The sequence below is a fragment of the Elephas maximus genome, chromosome 2 (assembly GCF_024166365.1).
Source record: "Elephas maximus indicus isolate mEleMax1 chromosome 2, mEleMax1 primary haplotype, whole genome shotgun sequence".
Taxonomy (NCBI): domain Eukaryota; kingdom Metazoa; phylum Chordata; class Mammalia; order Proboscidea; family Elephantidae; genus Elephas; species Elephas maximus.
In genome coordinates this window covers 233,323,901-233,338,922 of record NC_064820.1, presented here as the reverse complement: position 1 = coordinate 233,338,922, position 15,022 = coordinate 233,323,901, and the positions used below count along the sequence as shown (strand labels likewise).

The 15,022-nt window shown below is 47.6% G+C and overlaps 1 protein-coding gene across 2 annotated transcripts in view; it reads left to right on the top strand.

Annotated features, from left to right (window-relative positions):
- LOC126070690 (E3 ubiquitin-protein ligase TRIM11-like) overlaps positions 1-15,022 on the top strand; it is a 47,482-nt gene that overhangs the window by 20,294 nt on the left and 12,166 nt on the right. The window contains exons 3-6 of one of the 2 annotated variants that reach the window (XM_049875126.1): positions 7,316-7,546; positions 9,144-9,166; positions 9,264-9,364; positions 10,912-13,789. In XM_049875126.1, the coding sequence (XP_049731083.1) occupies positions 7,316-7,546; positions 9,144-9,166; positions 9,264-9,364; positions 10,912-11,543 (987 nt within the window). In that variant the 3' untranslated portion in view covers positions 11,544-13,789. Of the gene's footprint in view, positions 1-7,315; positions 7,547-9,143; positions 9,167-9,263; positions 9,365-10,911; positions 13,790-15,022 lie in introns of those variants that run through there. The other variant, XM_049875127.1, reaches the window with a different exon arrangement.

Here is a 15,022-nt window from a genome sequence, read left to right as displayed (position 1 = left end):
TTTAATATGGTTACATCTTCTTGGTATATTGTCCCTGTAATCATTATATAGTGTCCCTCCTTATCCTTTATGATGGATTTAAATTTAAAGTCTATTTTGTCAGAAATTAATATTGCTTCCCCTGCTCTTTTTTGATTGTCGCTTGCTTGATATATTTTTTTTCCATCCTTTGAGATTTAGCTTGTTTGTGTCTCTAAGTTTAAGGTTTATCTCTTGTAGGCAGCATATAAACGGATCTTGTTTTTTAATCCATTCTGCCACTCTTTGTCTCTTTATTGCTGCATTTAGTCTATTTACATTCAGCGTAATTAGGTAAGAATTTAGTGCTGTCATTTAGATGCCTTTTTTGTGTGTTGTTGACAGTTTCTTTTTCCCACTTAATTTTATTTGCTGAGTAGATTATATATTGTCCTTTCATCATATTGGTTGTTGTTGATTTTGTTTCTGCTGAGTCTTTATTTTTTTCTTGTATTTTATTTTGATGAGTAGGATAGTTTGTCTCCTTTGTGGTTACCTTACTGTTTACCCCTGTTTTTCTAAATTTAAACCTAACTTTTATTTCTTTGAATTGCTGTATCTTCCTCTCCATATGGAAGATCTGTGATTACGTTTCTTAGTACCTCTTTATTGTTTTAATGTTGTCTTCTTTTACATAATAACATTACTGTTACCCTTTTTTGAGCTTTTTTTTTTTAAAAAATCTTTTTTTGTTTTTTCGATTTCCCTGTCTGGGTTGACTTTTCATTGCTCTGCCCAGTGTTCTATTCTTGGGTTAATACCTGATATTATTGATTTTCTAACCAAAGAACTCCCTTTAGTATTTCTTGTAGTTTTGGTTTGGTTTTTTTGAATTCCCTAAACTTCTGTTTATCTGGAAATGTCCTAATTTCACGTTCATATTAAAGATACAGTTTTGCTGGATATATGATTCTTGGCAGGCAAGTTTTTTCCTTCTATATGTTAAATATGTCATCCCAGTGCCTTCTTGCCTGCATGGTTTCTGCCGAGTAGTCCGAGCTTATTCTTATTGGCTCTCCTTTGTAGGTGACTTTTCGTTTATCCCTTGCTGCTCTTAAAATTCTCTCTTTATCTTTGGTTTTGGCAAGTTCTTTTAACATCCACCTTATGTGGAGTTCGGTGAGCATCTTGGATAGATGTCTTTTCATCTTTCACGATACCAGGGAAGTTTTCTGCCGACAAATCTTCAACAATTTTCTCTGTATTTTCTGTTATCCCTCCCTGTTCTGGTACTCCAATCACTCGTAGGTTATTTCTCCTGATAGTCCCACATGATTCTTAAGCTTTCTTCATTTTTTTAAATTCTTTTTTCTGAATTTTCTTCAAATGTATTAGTGCCAAGTGATTTATCTTCGAGTTCAGAAATTCTAGCTTCTGCTTCCTCAGTTCTGCTCCTCTGACTCTCCACTGAGTTGTCTACTTCTGTAATTTTATTGTTAATCTTCTGAATTTCTGATTGCTGTTGTCTCTGGATTTTTCCAGCTTATTAAATGTTTCATTATGTTCCTGAATAATCTTTCTAATTTCTTCAATTGCTTTATCTGTGTGTTCCTTGGCTCATTCTGCATATTGCCTCATTTCCTTCCCGATGTCTTTAAGGTTTCTGTATATTAATCTTTTGTATTCTGCCTCTGGTAATTCCAGGAATGCACTTTCATCTAGAAGATCCCTCAATTCTTTGTTTTGAGAGCCTGTTGAGGTGATCATGATCTGTTTCTTTATGTGACTTGATATTGACTGTTGTCTCTGAGCCATCTGTAAGTTATTGTATTAGTTTATGCTTGCTTACTGTGTCATAGCTTCTTGCTTTGTTTTGTTTTGGTATGCCCAAATGAGTTTCTTGAGTGAGCTAGCTTGATTATTTTAGCCTTTGGAGCTCTGGTGTCCTGTCCCAAGCTGGCTAGAGCTGTTATCAGGTATATCAGTCTAGGAGTCCATTCACTTTTCTTGTATGAATTCAGCTCAGGGATCCAGGTAGCTGATCATCAAGTGTGTGGTACAGGCTCTGTCCTACAGTCTTAGAGGGGCAGGGGTGATTGGCATATATATCGGAATCTGATTGCAGCAGGGGGTCACGCTCTGAACAAGGGAGGGGGCTGAGAACCGACTCCCCGAGTTTCTCTGAGGAAAGTGTGTCCCTGTTCCCTAGAGTGTGCAGGTGGGTGGGTTCTGCAGACGGACCATGGGCACCCAATGTTTTTGGTTGTAAGGACTGGGAGGTACCAGTTATCCTTGGATTCCTTTTGCTGGTGACCGGATGACCTGAGTGGAGCTACCAGTCCTTAGGTCTCTGATGTGGGTAGTTGAGGCCCTTGTTTAATAGGCAAAGCAATGTCAAACATCAAACACCCACCTCTCCACCACACCGCTGAAATGGTTGGAGTCTGCCAAAAAGGGCCTCTTCTCCCGAAATAGGCCCACACGGGTCCATGCAGAGGGGAAAGATGCTCGAAGTCCATGGACTGTTTATGTCTGGACAGGAGCCGCTGCTGTCCGGAACTTCCCCCTGTTAGTGGAGTTGGCAAATTATCTCTTCCCCAATTGCAAATATTTTCCCTCTCCAAGGTGGGAAGATGGCTCTAGGCACTCAACATTGCCTATCTCAGGCCAGGGAATTCAGCCGCTGAAGCCGGCTTGGGGGTGTGGGGACGCAGTAAAATATACCCAAGTACTTAGCTTTTGCTGAGAGCACTGTTCTTCTCAGTTTCTGGAGGTGTGAGTAGGCTGTGTGGCTGGGCTGCTTCTCCCTGAGGAAACTGTGGCCCAATGCTAGTACCAGCCCGCTGCAGCCGCTCTGGAAATGTTGCCTGAGGGTTCCCCGCGATTCACGTCCGGTAACTCCTCTCCGCTTCTGAATGGTCTCTTCATCCGCCTGCCCCTCAGTTCATTTTCTAAGCTTGCCTTTGAAGCTCAGGGCTCCCAGCGTGTCACGAATATACTCGTTTTACTTGTTTTTTCAGGTCTTTGTTGTAAAGAGGGCTCGCTGGAAGCGTCTGTCTATTCCGCCATCTTGGCTCCGCCTCCTGCAACTGTTTTTGAATGCTCTTCAGCAAAATTTTTCTTGCACGTGGCATTAATGATATTGTTTGATAATTTCCACATTTTGTTGGATCAGCTTTCTTTGGAATGGGTACAAATATGGATCTCTTCCATTCAGTTGATAATAGTGCTTATGAAAAAAAAAATATTATAACCCCATTTTACAGATAGGGAAACTGAGGCCGGAGGGGTTAAGTTACTTGCTCATAGTGACACAGGAATAATTTTATAGAGGCATGATTCTTACCCAGACCATCTGGCCTTGAAACAAACGAGAATAATATTATTACTCTGGGCATCAGAATTTTTTCATCCATAAAAGAATCCTCTTCTTCTGGAGAAATAGGGAATCACTGATGGTAACAGCTAGGTTAGAGAACTCAACCAAGAAAGATCCTAGACTTAGAAAATATAACTGGATTCAGAAAGTGTCTTGGTTATCTAGGGCTGCTATAACAGAAATACCACAAGTGGATAGCTTCAAGAAACAGAAGTTTATTCTCTCACAGTCTAGTAGACTAGAAGTTGAATTCAGAATGTCTTCTCCAGGGGAAGCCTTTCTGTGTCTGTTGGCTCTGGAAGAAGGTCCTTGTCAGTCTTCCCCTGGATCTAGGAGCTTCTCTGCACATGTGCCTTGGATCCAAAGGATGTGCTGTGCTCCCGGTGCTGCTTTCTAGGTGGTATGAGGTCCTTATGTAGCTCTGCTCACTTCTCTAGTTTATATCTCAAAGGAGATTGGCTTAAGATACAATCTGATCTTGAAGATTGAGTCCTGTCTTGTTAACATAACTGCCACTAATCCCATGTCGTTAACATCATAGAGACAGGATTTACAACACATAAGAAAATCACATCATGTGACAAAATGGTAGACAATCACAAAATACTGGTAATCATGGCTTGGCCAAGTTGACACATATGTAAAACATATTCAACCCATCATATCATAGCAAAAGGCTTAAATCAGCTGCAAGTCCAAAATCCAAAAATTCCTCTTCATCTGCAAGATCCAGAATATAAGTTATCTGCTTCCAAAGTACAATGGCAGAGCAAGCACAAGCTAGACATTTCCATTACAAATGGGAGAGATTCGAGAGAAAGAAGGCATAACAGGCACAAGCAAGTTAGCAGAACACATTACATTAGCCCTCAAGCCTTGAAAATAATCCTCTGTTCTCTGAGACCATTTACACAATAGCCCTGCCCTCCAGACTCTAGGTACTGGCCGCACTCTCCAGATTCTGAGTGGAGGCCTCTCGGCCCTGGGCTTCAGCTCCACCTTCCAGGCCCACTGGGGCTGGCTTCAGGCACACCATTCTCCTAGTCCCATCTGAGTGGCAGCTCCACTGTTAGACATACCAGGGGCCGTGGCTCCACCCTTTGGAACTCCAGAGGTCGTGGCCATACCCTTCGAGACTGAGGCAGCTTGGCTTCCTGTGTTGCTTGTCTCTTCAGCTTTTGCTTCCTGGTTCCTTGGCCTCTTGGTCCCTCAGGCCTCTCAGCCCATGTCTGCCTTGCTGGGGCAAGTGTAGCTCCACCAGTAAGTGCCTGGAGGCACCCTACTCCGCCAGTAAACGTTAGCCAGGTCGGCAAGCCTAGCTCCACGGGTAGGTACCTAGAGGCACCCCACTCCGCCAGGAAGCCTCCTGTGCACAGGCCCTCAGCTCTCTTGCTGTGTGGGTTGGCTTCACTGTTGCCTCGTGCTGGTCCCCTGGCTCTGCTGCTGTCACTTCTCATCATCTGTGCCGTCTCCAGTGTTACAGCTCTCCTCCCTTCCTTCTTAGTCCTCGCGAGAATGTCCTTTGTTGTCCGTAATTCCACCAACAGTCTCTCCAGGGCAATCTAGGCCTTTACCGTTGTTGTTGTTGGGTGCCGTGGAGTCAGTTCCGACTTGTAGTGACCCTGTGCACAAGAGAACGAAACGCCGCCCAGTCCGGAGCCTTCCTTATAATCATTGTCATGCTTGAGTTCATTGTTGCAGCCATTGTGTCAATCCGCCTTTACCATTAGACACGTTAATATTCCTCCAGCCTCTGTCCATACAGCTTCAAAGCCACGTCCACATTTTGGGTGTCTGTTAGAGCAGCACCCTACTCTCTCGGTACCAAGTTCTGTCTTAGTCATCTAGTGCTGCTATCACAGAAATAGCACAAGTGGATGGCTTTAACAAACAGAAGCTTATCTTCTCACAGTCTAGTAGGCTAGAAGTCCAAATGCAGCTCCAGGGGAAGGCTTTCTCTGTCAGCTCTAGAGAAAGGTCCTTGTTACCAGTCTTCCCCTGGTCGAGGAGCTTCTCAGTGCAGGGACCTCAGGTCCAAAGGATGCACACTCCTGGCTAGTCTTTCTTGGTGGTGTGAGGTCCCCATGTCTCTCTGCTCACTTCTCTCTTTTATCTCAAAAGAGATTGACTTAAGACATAATCTAATCTTGTACACTGAGTCCTGCCTCGTTAACCTAATTGCTGATAATCCCATGTCATTAACATCATTCACTAAAGCCACTGCCGTCGAGTCGATTCTGACTCATAGCGACCCTGTAGGACAGAGTGGAACTGCCCCATAGAGCTCCCAAGGAGCGCCTCGCGGATTTGAACTGCTGACCTCTTGGTTAGCAGCCGTAGCACTTAACCACTACGCCACCAGGGTTTCCATTAACATCACAGAGACAGAATTTACAACACAAAGGAGAATCACATCAGATGAAAAAATGGTGGACACTTACACAGTACTGGGAATCATGGCCTAGCCAAGTTGACAAGTATTTTGGTGGGACACAGTTCAATCCATTGCAGAAAGTATTCGGAGAGTTAAAAGGCAGTCAGGGATATTTTAAATTTATTTCCAGCTGGACTTCTAGATAGACAATGCTGTGACCAGGTCAGACTGCCAGTTGGAAAGATCATGGGCTTCCTTATTTTTGTTGGGTGTGGGCCAAGGCATAAAATGTGGAGGCAGAGAACGAAGAAAATAAAGACCGGAAAGAAGAGGGGGGAGGTAATTTGTCAGAGCTAACGTGGGGGAGGGTCAAGAGAACACGTAGGAGACAGCAAGGCGGGAACAAGGATCACTTTGGAAGCCACCACTTCTAAGAGAAGTACAATACAAGCAACATTTTAAAAAAGCAAAAGGAAACAGGTGAAACTAATTTTAATAATACATTTTATTTAACATTTGTAGTTATCGTATCAAGGTATCCTCAGTATTAAGATCATTAATGAGCTATTTTACATTTTCTTTTTCGTGCTCGGTTTTTGAAATCTAACGTTTGATTTACACCCATAGCACTCTCCTTTCTAGCCAGTAGCCACATTTCAACTGCTCAGTAGCCATAATGTGGCCAGTGGCTGTAATATTTGACAGGGTGGGTTTAGAGCCTTCAGTTCAAATAGCCATGCTATCAGATTGGGTTTTAATAAAAACAAAAGGAGTAGACTCAGCTCATTCAAGGTCTAATCTGAGAGTAGAAAAAGGAGCCTCTCTGGGGAGGGAGCCAAGAATCGTTTGCTGTCAGAGAGCGGTTAAAGCTGGTGTCTCTGTGGAGTGGTGAGCTGATTAACGTGAGCTCCCTGCTCTGGGTGAGTGGGGTGATACAGATGTGCCGATTCCCTTGGTGTAAACTACTCTGCCTTGGCTGATTCCCTGACGTCACCGAATGAGGAGCTGGGAACAGATGCTCAGCAGTGGGCCACGTACAGTATGCCTGCCGTGCAGCTGCAGCGGACATAAATAACCTCAAGAGCGCAGATGGGAAATGTAGCAATTAGGAAATCATGCCTTTTGAGTATGCATTAGCTCTATTTTTAATATAATTTATGTAATTGTTCTTACTATAACTTATGTCATTTAAAAAGCTCCAGTAAGGAGTTCCTGGGTGGTGCTGGTGGTTAAGCACTTGACTAGTAGCTGAGAGGTTGGCTGTTGGAACCCACCCAGAGGCACCTTGGAGGACAAGCCTGATGATCTGTGTCCACTGCACCACCGGGGCTCCTCCAAAAGCTCACAGCCATGAAAACTCTACAGAGCAGCTCTGCTCTGCACAGATGGGGCAGCCACAAGCGGGAATTGGTGCGATGGCAGCTGACAACAAGTTTAACTGATTTAATTTCTAATAATGGTTGTTTCACAGCCAACCGGCAGAATTCCTGAAAATGTAACCATCGGCTCTTCCAGCAGGTTCAGAGAAGTGTTTTCTGTTGGTGAGGGCCTGTCTGTAGGTACCCCATGCCCCTGCTGTGGCCTGATTCTTCCCTCACCCCCAGGTGAAGGTGCAGGAGCGGAAGCAGAGGACAGTGGCCGAGTTCGAGAAGTTCCGGCAGCTGCTGGCTGAGGAGGAGCTGCGGGTCCTGCGGGAGCTGGAGGAGGAGGAGGCCGCCGTGGTGGAGGTGCTGAGGCAGGAGGAGAGCACTCTGGCTGCGCAGGGCCGCTCTGTGGAGGAACTCATCTCCGAGCTGGAGGGGCGCACTGAGCGCCCTGCCCTGGGGCTGCTCCAGGTGACACCTCCACCATGGGCAGGGGGTGGGAGGAGGAAGGAGAGGTGGGAGAGGCTGGGCTGCAGCCTTGGGCAGGTAGTACCTTCGTGGTTCCAGCTATCCTTCTTCCCTGACTTACATGGGAAGGAGGATGGGAGAAGAGCTTCCCTATGGACCTAGAAAGGAGATGCCTGGACTGACTGTGGTCAGTTGTTTTCTGGCTGTGCCCTCCTCCTCTGGCTCCAGAGCCCTCCCAGGGCCCATCTCAGGTGGTGGGACGGTGTATCACAGGCAGAGGCAGCTCTGTGCTCTTGCCCGGTGGCCATGCCCCTCCCTGCATGTGGCAGACCCAGAGTGGAGACTCCCAGCCACCCATGACCCCAACTCCGAACTTTGTGTGGTAGAACAAAATAGCGAAAGCTGAGGCAGCTACTTTCCCAGTATTTCATATGATTCAGACTTTATTTGTGGGTGATTCTGTGTGATTCCCTAAACTGTTTTTGGAGGAATTACTTTTACATAAGAATCTAAATAATTTTTTGTTGCCTGCATGATGCAAACGGTTAAGCATTCGGCTACTAACGGAAAGGTTGGCGGTTTGAACCCGCCCAGAGGCACCTCAGAAGAAAGGCCTGGCGATTGCTTCTGAAAGGTCACAGCCTTGAAAACCGTACAGAGCAGTTCTACTCTGCACACATGGGATCGGCCTGAGTCGACGTGGTGGCACAGAGCAGTCCTACTCTGCATGCGTGGGCTCGGCCTGAGTCGACGTGGTGGCACAGAGCAGTCCTACTCTGCACACATGGGCTCGGCCTGAGTCGACATGGTGGCACAGAGCAGTTCTACTCTGCACGCATGGGATCGGCCTGAGTCGACGTGGTGGCACAGAGCAGTCCTACTCTGCACGCATGGGCTCGGCCTGAGTCGACGTGGTGGCACAGAGCAGTCCTACTCTGCACACATGGGATTGGCCTGAGTCGACGTGGTGGCAGCTAACAGCAAGAACCCTTTAACGCACAGCTGGAGACGTGCTTTTGTGAATCATGTCACTATAGATGTTAACTGAAGCTGTGGGCTTGGGTGGGATTGCTCTGGGGGAGAGCTCAGTGGACCTGAGGAAGGCCACCAGGTTAGGGCTGAGTAAAGGATCCTACAAAAGGCGCTGAGGAGTAGCCAGGAGAGGCTGGAGGAGAACCAGCAGCCATTAAGGAAAAGTGTTGTGAGGGCAGAGAGGGCCCTGAGGCATCACTGCATGGTCCAGAAAGATACAGACTGAAAACCACCACTCAGTTTACAACATGGAGACCATCAGTGACCACAGCAAGAGCTGTTTAGGTTGAGCAGAGAGGAAGGAAGTCAGGCTGGAGTAGGTCAAGGTATGAGTGGGTGGTGGAGGACACAGAGATGAGAATGGACAAGTTGTACAAGACATCTGACTTTGAAGGGGAGGAAAGGGAGCCCCTGGAGGCTGGTGGGGGGTCAGCCTGCAGAGGAAGGTTGGCAAGGCCCAGATCGGGAGGTCTCTGCAGAAGCTCTCAGTGATCTTGAGGTCAGGAGAGTGGTGGTGATGGAACTGACCATTCTCTCCGCTAACCCAGCGTTTTTGTCTTCTCCACAGGGTATAGGAGAGATTCTGAGCAGGTATGTTTTCCGTAGGAGCCAAAGGGTGCTCTTCGTAAACCACGTGGTCCCTGGATCTTGCTGGCCAAAGTGGTAACAAGCCATGTCCTTCTTCTAGGATTAAACGTCTGGAGCTTCAGACCCCAAAGGTCATTTCCATGGAGCCAAAGACTGTGTGCAAAGTTCCAGGGCTGGTGGAGACCCTGCGGAGATTCCAGGGTAAGAGGCTGCGTGGGCTGTATTTTAGGAGGCCTTGGGTGGCTAAGCACTCGTCTACTAACTGAAAAGTTAGGGGTTTGAACCCCCACAGAGGCACCGAGGAAGACAGGCCTTGAAAACCCTGTGGAGCAGCTCTGTTCTGCACACATGCAGTCACCATGAGTCGGAGTCCACTTGATGGCAGCTAACAAGGGTGTATTTTGGGACCTGAGAGGTCTCAGATGCTGTGATGCCAGGGCCAGCTAGCCGGTCCTCTCTGTGCAGTGAGTCTCTAAGGAACATTTCCCAAAGATCCCAGCCTTGACCTTAGATGGAGGCCATCTTCCAAGGTTTAGGGTCCAGGGAAGCCCTTTTTTTCCTCCTTTCATTTCCCCCTTCTGTGTAGCACTTCATCCTGCTGTTTTGTCCCCATCCAGCTCTAGCCAGACATAATCAATGTCATGGAGCTTCCTGGCTCAGAGATGATGGCAACACTTGGAATTAAAAAGTAGGGACAGGGGGGCATTAGCTTCAAGGCCTTCATTATGTAATTATTAAGCGCACAGTCACAATTCACTCATCATATAGTTATTATATGCCCAGCACTAGACTAGCACCCTAGGCAGAGTGGTAGACAGTTTGTGGGGTCGTAGTTGATGCAGACAGTGAACACATGGACAGGTAGCTCTTTGTGTGTGTACTCTGAGGAGAAGCATCAGGTTGTTAGATGGGAGACCACTCACGGGGTTGGGGAAGGCCCTGCCAGGGTGGTGACCCTGGGGCAGACTTTGTTCCTGTCCCCATGGCACCTCTGGAAATGGCTCCTGAAGACTTTAGTGGCCCTCTTGATGGCCAGCCCCAGTGGCATCTTGTTCTTTTCCAAGGTTTTTATTTTGAAAACTTCATAACTTATGGAGGTGTTGGAAAAAAAAAAAAAAAAAAAGCGAACTCTGTTTATTCTCCACACCTTTCGTTTTGTCCTCACAACCCAGGGTCTCTCTACTGAACTAACTCCTGTTTTCTTTACCGCTTCCTCAGTTTTCAGGGGTGACCCCCTCCCACCAGCACTCCTGGCCTGAGCACTCGCAGTTCCAGCCCTCACTCTCTATTCTCTCCACACCCCCCGCCCATGGAAATCCCACCTTACTCTCCTGACTGTCCCCTCCCACTGCCGGTTCCAAAATCCTGTCCATCTTGTCCTGTCACTCCAGTGTCAGCTCTGGTTGCCAGGCGACCCCTGTGGCCTCTTCCCTAGACCTGTGGATGTGGTACCAAAGCATGTCCATTCTCCAGGGCTCAGAAGTCTAGAGTTCTTAGTCAGCCACCGTCTTTTCCAAGATGACCAGCCTTTGAAAGGCCAAGATATAAGTACAGCTTTACAGATGGCAGGGTGAGCCCAGAGCAGGGGGAACGAGAACCCTTTCCTGCCCATTTGGGGTACTGTCCTCCCCTCAATTTGGGAAGAAGCCTCCCTCAGTAAGTAGCTCCAATAATAAAAGGCCCACATTTATTGAGCGCTTACTGTGTGCTGACCATTGTGTCCAACTTTTCCTGTGTGTAACCCGCAGTGGTGGTGACCCTGGACCCCAAGAGCGCACACCCCTGCCTCACCCTGTCTGAGGACCAGAGGTCTGTGTTGCAGACCCGGCCCTGGAATGGCCAGCCTGGTGCAGAGGGGCTGTTCGGGGTCTTCCCGAGCGTGCTGGGCTCCGAGCAGCTGTCTGCTGGCAGGCACTACTGGGAAGTGGAGGTGAGAGACAGAGGAAGATGGCTCATTGGGGTGTGTAAAGAGGACGCCGACAGGAAGAACTCTCCCACCTGGACCTCTGGCTATGGGTTCTGGAGCAAGGGGGACCTTTTTCCTGCAGGTGTCTTCAGCCCCCAGAAAACGCCCCACCCTCGGGTTGGGGTTTTCCTAGACTATGAGGCTGGGGAGCTTTCTTTCTACAACGTGAATGAAGAATCCCACATCTACACCTTGCCTCGGGCTTGCTTCTCTGGGCCCCTGCGGCCCATCTTCATCACACCATCCTGGTGTCAGACCCGTCTGACTGTCTGTCCGAGGCAAGGGAACGAGGCCAAGGACACCCCCTCTGCTAATGGAGAGAAGCCTCTGAGGGGCTCGTTGAGGCCCCCTCTGTTTGTGTTTGGAGGTGCCCCTGCCTTAGACCTGGGTCTTCCTTCACAGCTGAACCCCTGAGCTCAGAGCAGCCCAAGAAGGAAGTGCATGCTGGAGGAAGAAGTTAGGGGATCTGACCAGCTGGGTCTCCCCATGTGGTGGATTGCTAATTCTTCACAGCTCTTTGCTGCAGATAACTCCATTTCTTCTCTTTTCTGGTACTTCTACTCTCGGTTGAGGGAGCACCATGGACTCACATATGGATCGGGGTGTGCGTCAGCCTACCCCCGTCACGGGTGGTGTTGGGTGGCTGAGGTGGGCATCCTGAGTGGGTGGGCTCAGGGAGGGTGGGGCAAGTGGATGATGAGTCCTGGTGTCATGGTAACGCCCGCAGAGTTAAGGCAATCTCAGTGCAGAGAACAGGAACCAGCTACCACAGGATACACCAGCCAGGGCCCCTCCACAGGGCTGTGTTCCATTCTATGTCCACATTCCGAGAGGAACATGGAAAGCAGAGTTTTTCAGAGGAAGGCAACCGGAGGAGAAAGGAATGGCTGCAGACCTGGGTTGTTTAACCAGGAGAAGAGAAGGGTTGGGGACTTGTTAGCTGTCGTCAGATACAGGAAGGCCTGAGCTGCCCCAGCCCTGGAGGGTTGGACCCTCACCTGTCAGTGATACTGGAGAGAGAGGGTGCAGTGTGGGGCGGGGGCTACGTGAATGGTGGGAGGCTTGTCAGTCCCAGTGCCCCTTTTCTTAACAAGGATTTCATGTCCCCCTTTACTATCAAAAATGAAAATTATAGATAACAAATCCTCCCCATAAACAAACAAAAAATCATCATGAGCCCTGCCTATAATATAAAGAAAAAATAACAAGGAAGTGTTCAGTAGTAGAATAGTGTCTTCCCATATGTTTGCTTGGTCGCAGCTGTGCCAGGAGGCGTACTGGAGCCATCAGAAAGAACTGCCTGTGAGAATTACTGAGCCACAACTGTGAGCTCTGTGTATGTGTGAACTGTAGCCACAAAGCCCTGGCTGAGGACAGAAGCACTGAGGTTGTAAATGCCACAGGCAGCGCTACCCTCCCTGAGGTGCTTTTCTGGAACGATGAATAATTCTCCGTCGCATTCCAAACTAAATGAAACAACAGTCTTACCTCAATTAACCAGTAATTGCGTTCCTTATAAAAGCCACAAAAACATTCTGTGTTTGTATATGTAGAACAGCTGGGGCTCAGATCGTTCTAAGCAGGGTTCTGCCCTAAATGGATGTCAGGAACAAGTCTGCTGTGTAGTGTTGTCCTGCTCATTTATCGGGTGCGGTGCTGGCTGCAGGTCACTCAGCGCCCCCCAGTGAATGGTGAAGCAACATACCCTCATGGGTTCTCACCACTTCCACTGAAACCCCTGGGGTTGTGATGACCTCTAAGAATCCTCTCTCAGGTATGAATGACTATATTTGTAAATACAGTTAGTATATACTTCAGGTATCAAAAGGGAACCCTACAGTTAGAAGAGACATACAAGGAACCACGCCTTCACCTCTGTGCTAGAAGATTAACCTTGCTCAAAGAAAGGTATGGCTCTTTGCCCCTGGCTCCCAGGAGGTAACCTTTAAGCCCTTGGAATATGTTGCCTGTTAAGAGTGTCTTTGTTTACCTGGAGGCCTTGGGCGACACCAAATAGTCTATACTAACAGCGTGATTTATGGTGGGAGGCTTGGGCCACGCGTATCAGTTGCCATCTGGAGGGATTATGTGGTGTCTGAACTCTGGGCACCAAGCCTTGGGTGAGCTTCCATTGTTGACAATACTCTGTGCACGTTGTCCCAGGAGAGAAGGAAGTACTGTCTGTATGACACCGCTGGGGGGGCGGGGGGGACAGCTGGAAGCTGGCACCTGGACTCTCCTGGGCCCTGCCCTGTGCTTCTTGCACCTTTGCTGATCTCATTCTGTCCTTTCGCTATAATAAACCATAACCATGTGTGTAACTTTTTGCTGAGTTCTGAGTTCTTGTAGCAAATCACTGGACCTGAGGGTGGTCTTGGGGACCCCGAACTGCATTCTCTTTTCCATGGCCTCCGCTCACACAGAGCTCTGACCTCAGGAGGCAGCATATTCTATTTTCAAACACCTCTTAGAAAGTTTGATTTTTCTCATTCTGAGATGAGCTCACTTCCACTTGGAATGCAGATTCCTTTCTGGGAAGTTGTATTTGTCAGGCCTTATGCTCCAGCTCACCCACCCCTTCCTGGGAGCCCTCTGGTCCTGCTGACTCCTGTGAAGGGAAACTGGTTCATGACCATCATTTGTAAAGTCAGTCATTTCTCAGAAAATGAAAGCTTTAAATGACAAATTAAACTTGTAAAATTATAGGAATTGAATCAAGAATTTGTAAAGAGAAAACTTTTAAATGTCAGAAAATTTTTCCCCCTAAAAACCATCCCCTTCAGTCCTAATTTGTCATTTTTATTAAAATATAAAACATAAAGAAAGCAGTGGGAAAGGGAAGAAAATAAAGAACTCTGTGCCATTAGAGTGAAGAGTAGATGGCACTTAGTATGCTTATATTTTCTGAACCCAAAGTCAGGATAGCTAACTAGGGTTATGAATACACTTAAGGGAGTCGGCTGTGGATTGAATTGTGTCCCCCCCCCGCCGGTTTTAGTCATCTAGTGCTGCTGTAACAGAAATACCACAAGTGGGTGGCTTTAACAAAGAGAAGTTTATTTCCTCACAGTAAAGTAGGCTGGAAGTCCAAATTTAGGGCATCAGCTCCAGGCGAAGGCTTTCTCTCATCGGTGTTCCCCCAGATCAGGAGCTTCTCCATGCAGGGACCCCGGGTCCAAAGGACGTGCTCTGCTCCCGGCACTGCTTTCTTGGTGGCCCCCAACTCTCTGCCTGCTTCCGTTTCCTCTTATCTCTTGTAAGATAAAAGGTGGTGCAGACCACACCCCAGGGAAACTCCCTTTACATTGGATCAGGTGACCTGGTAAGGATGTTACAATCCCACCCTAGTCCTCTCAACATAGAATTAAGATCACAAAATGGAGGACAACCACACAATATTGGGAATCATGGCCCAGTGAAATTGTTAACATTTTGGGGAGACATAAGTCAGTCCGTGGTACCCCCAAATATATGTTAGAATCCTAACCCCTATACTTGTGGAGGCGGTCCTATTTGGGAATAGGGTTTTCTTTATGCCAATAAGGCTGTATCAGTATCGTGTGTGCCTTAAACCTAATGATTTTTGACATAAAAAGAACAGATTAGGCACAGTGCCAAACAAGCCCAAATGGAGGAAAGATGATGCCACAGGAGACTGCCAGGGAACTGAGGAACAGAAGCTGAGACAAAGATTTTCCCCCAGGGCAGACAGAGCTGAATTCGAGCTTCTAACCTCTTAAACGGTGAGGAAACAAATTTCTGCTCGTTAAAGCCCCCTACCTGTGGTGTTTTTGAACAAAACCACTGTATAACTAAGATGGAGCGAAACAACATACCTGATATCGTCAGCACCCTGAAAGTGAACATGGATATACGCAAACCTTGTTCTCTCC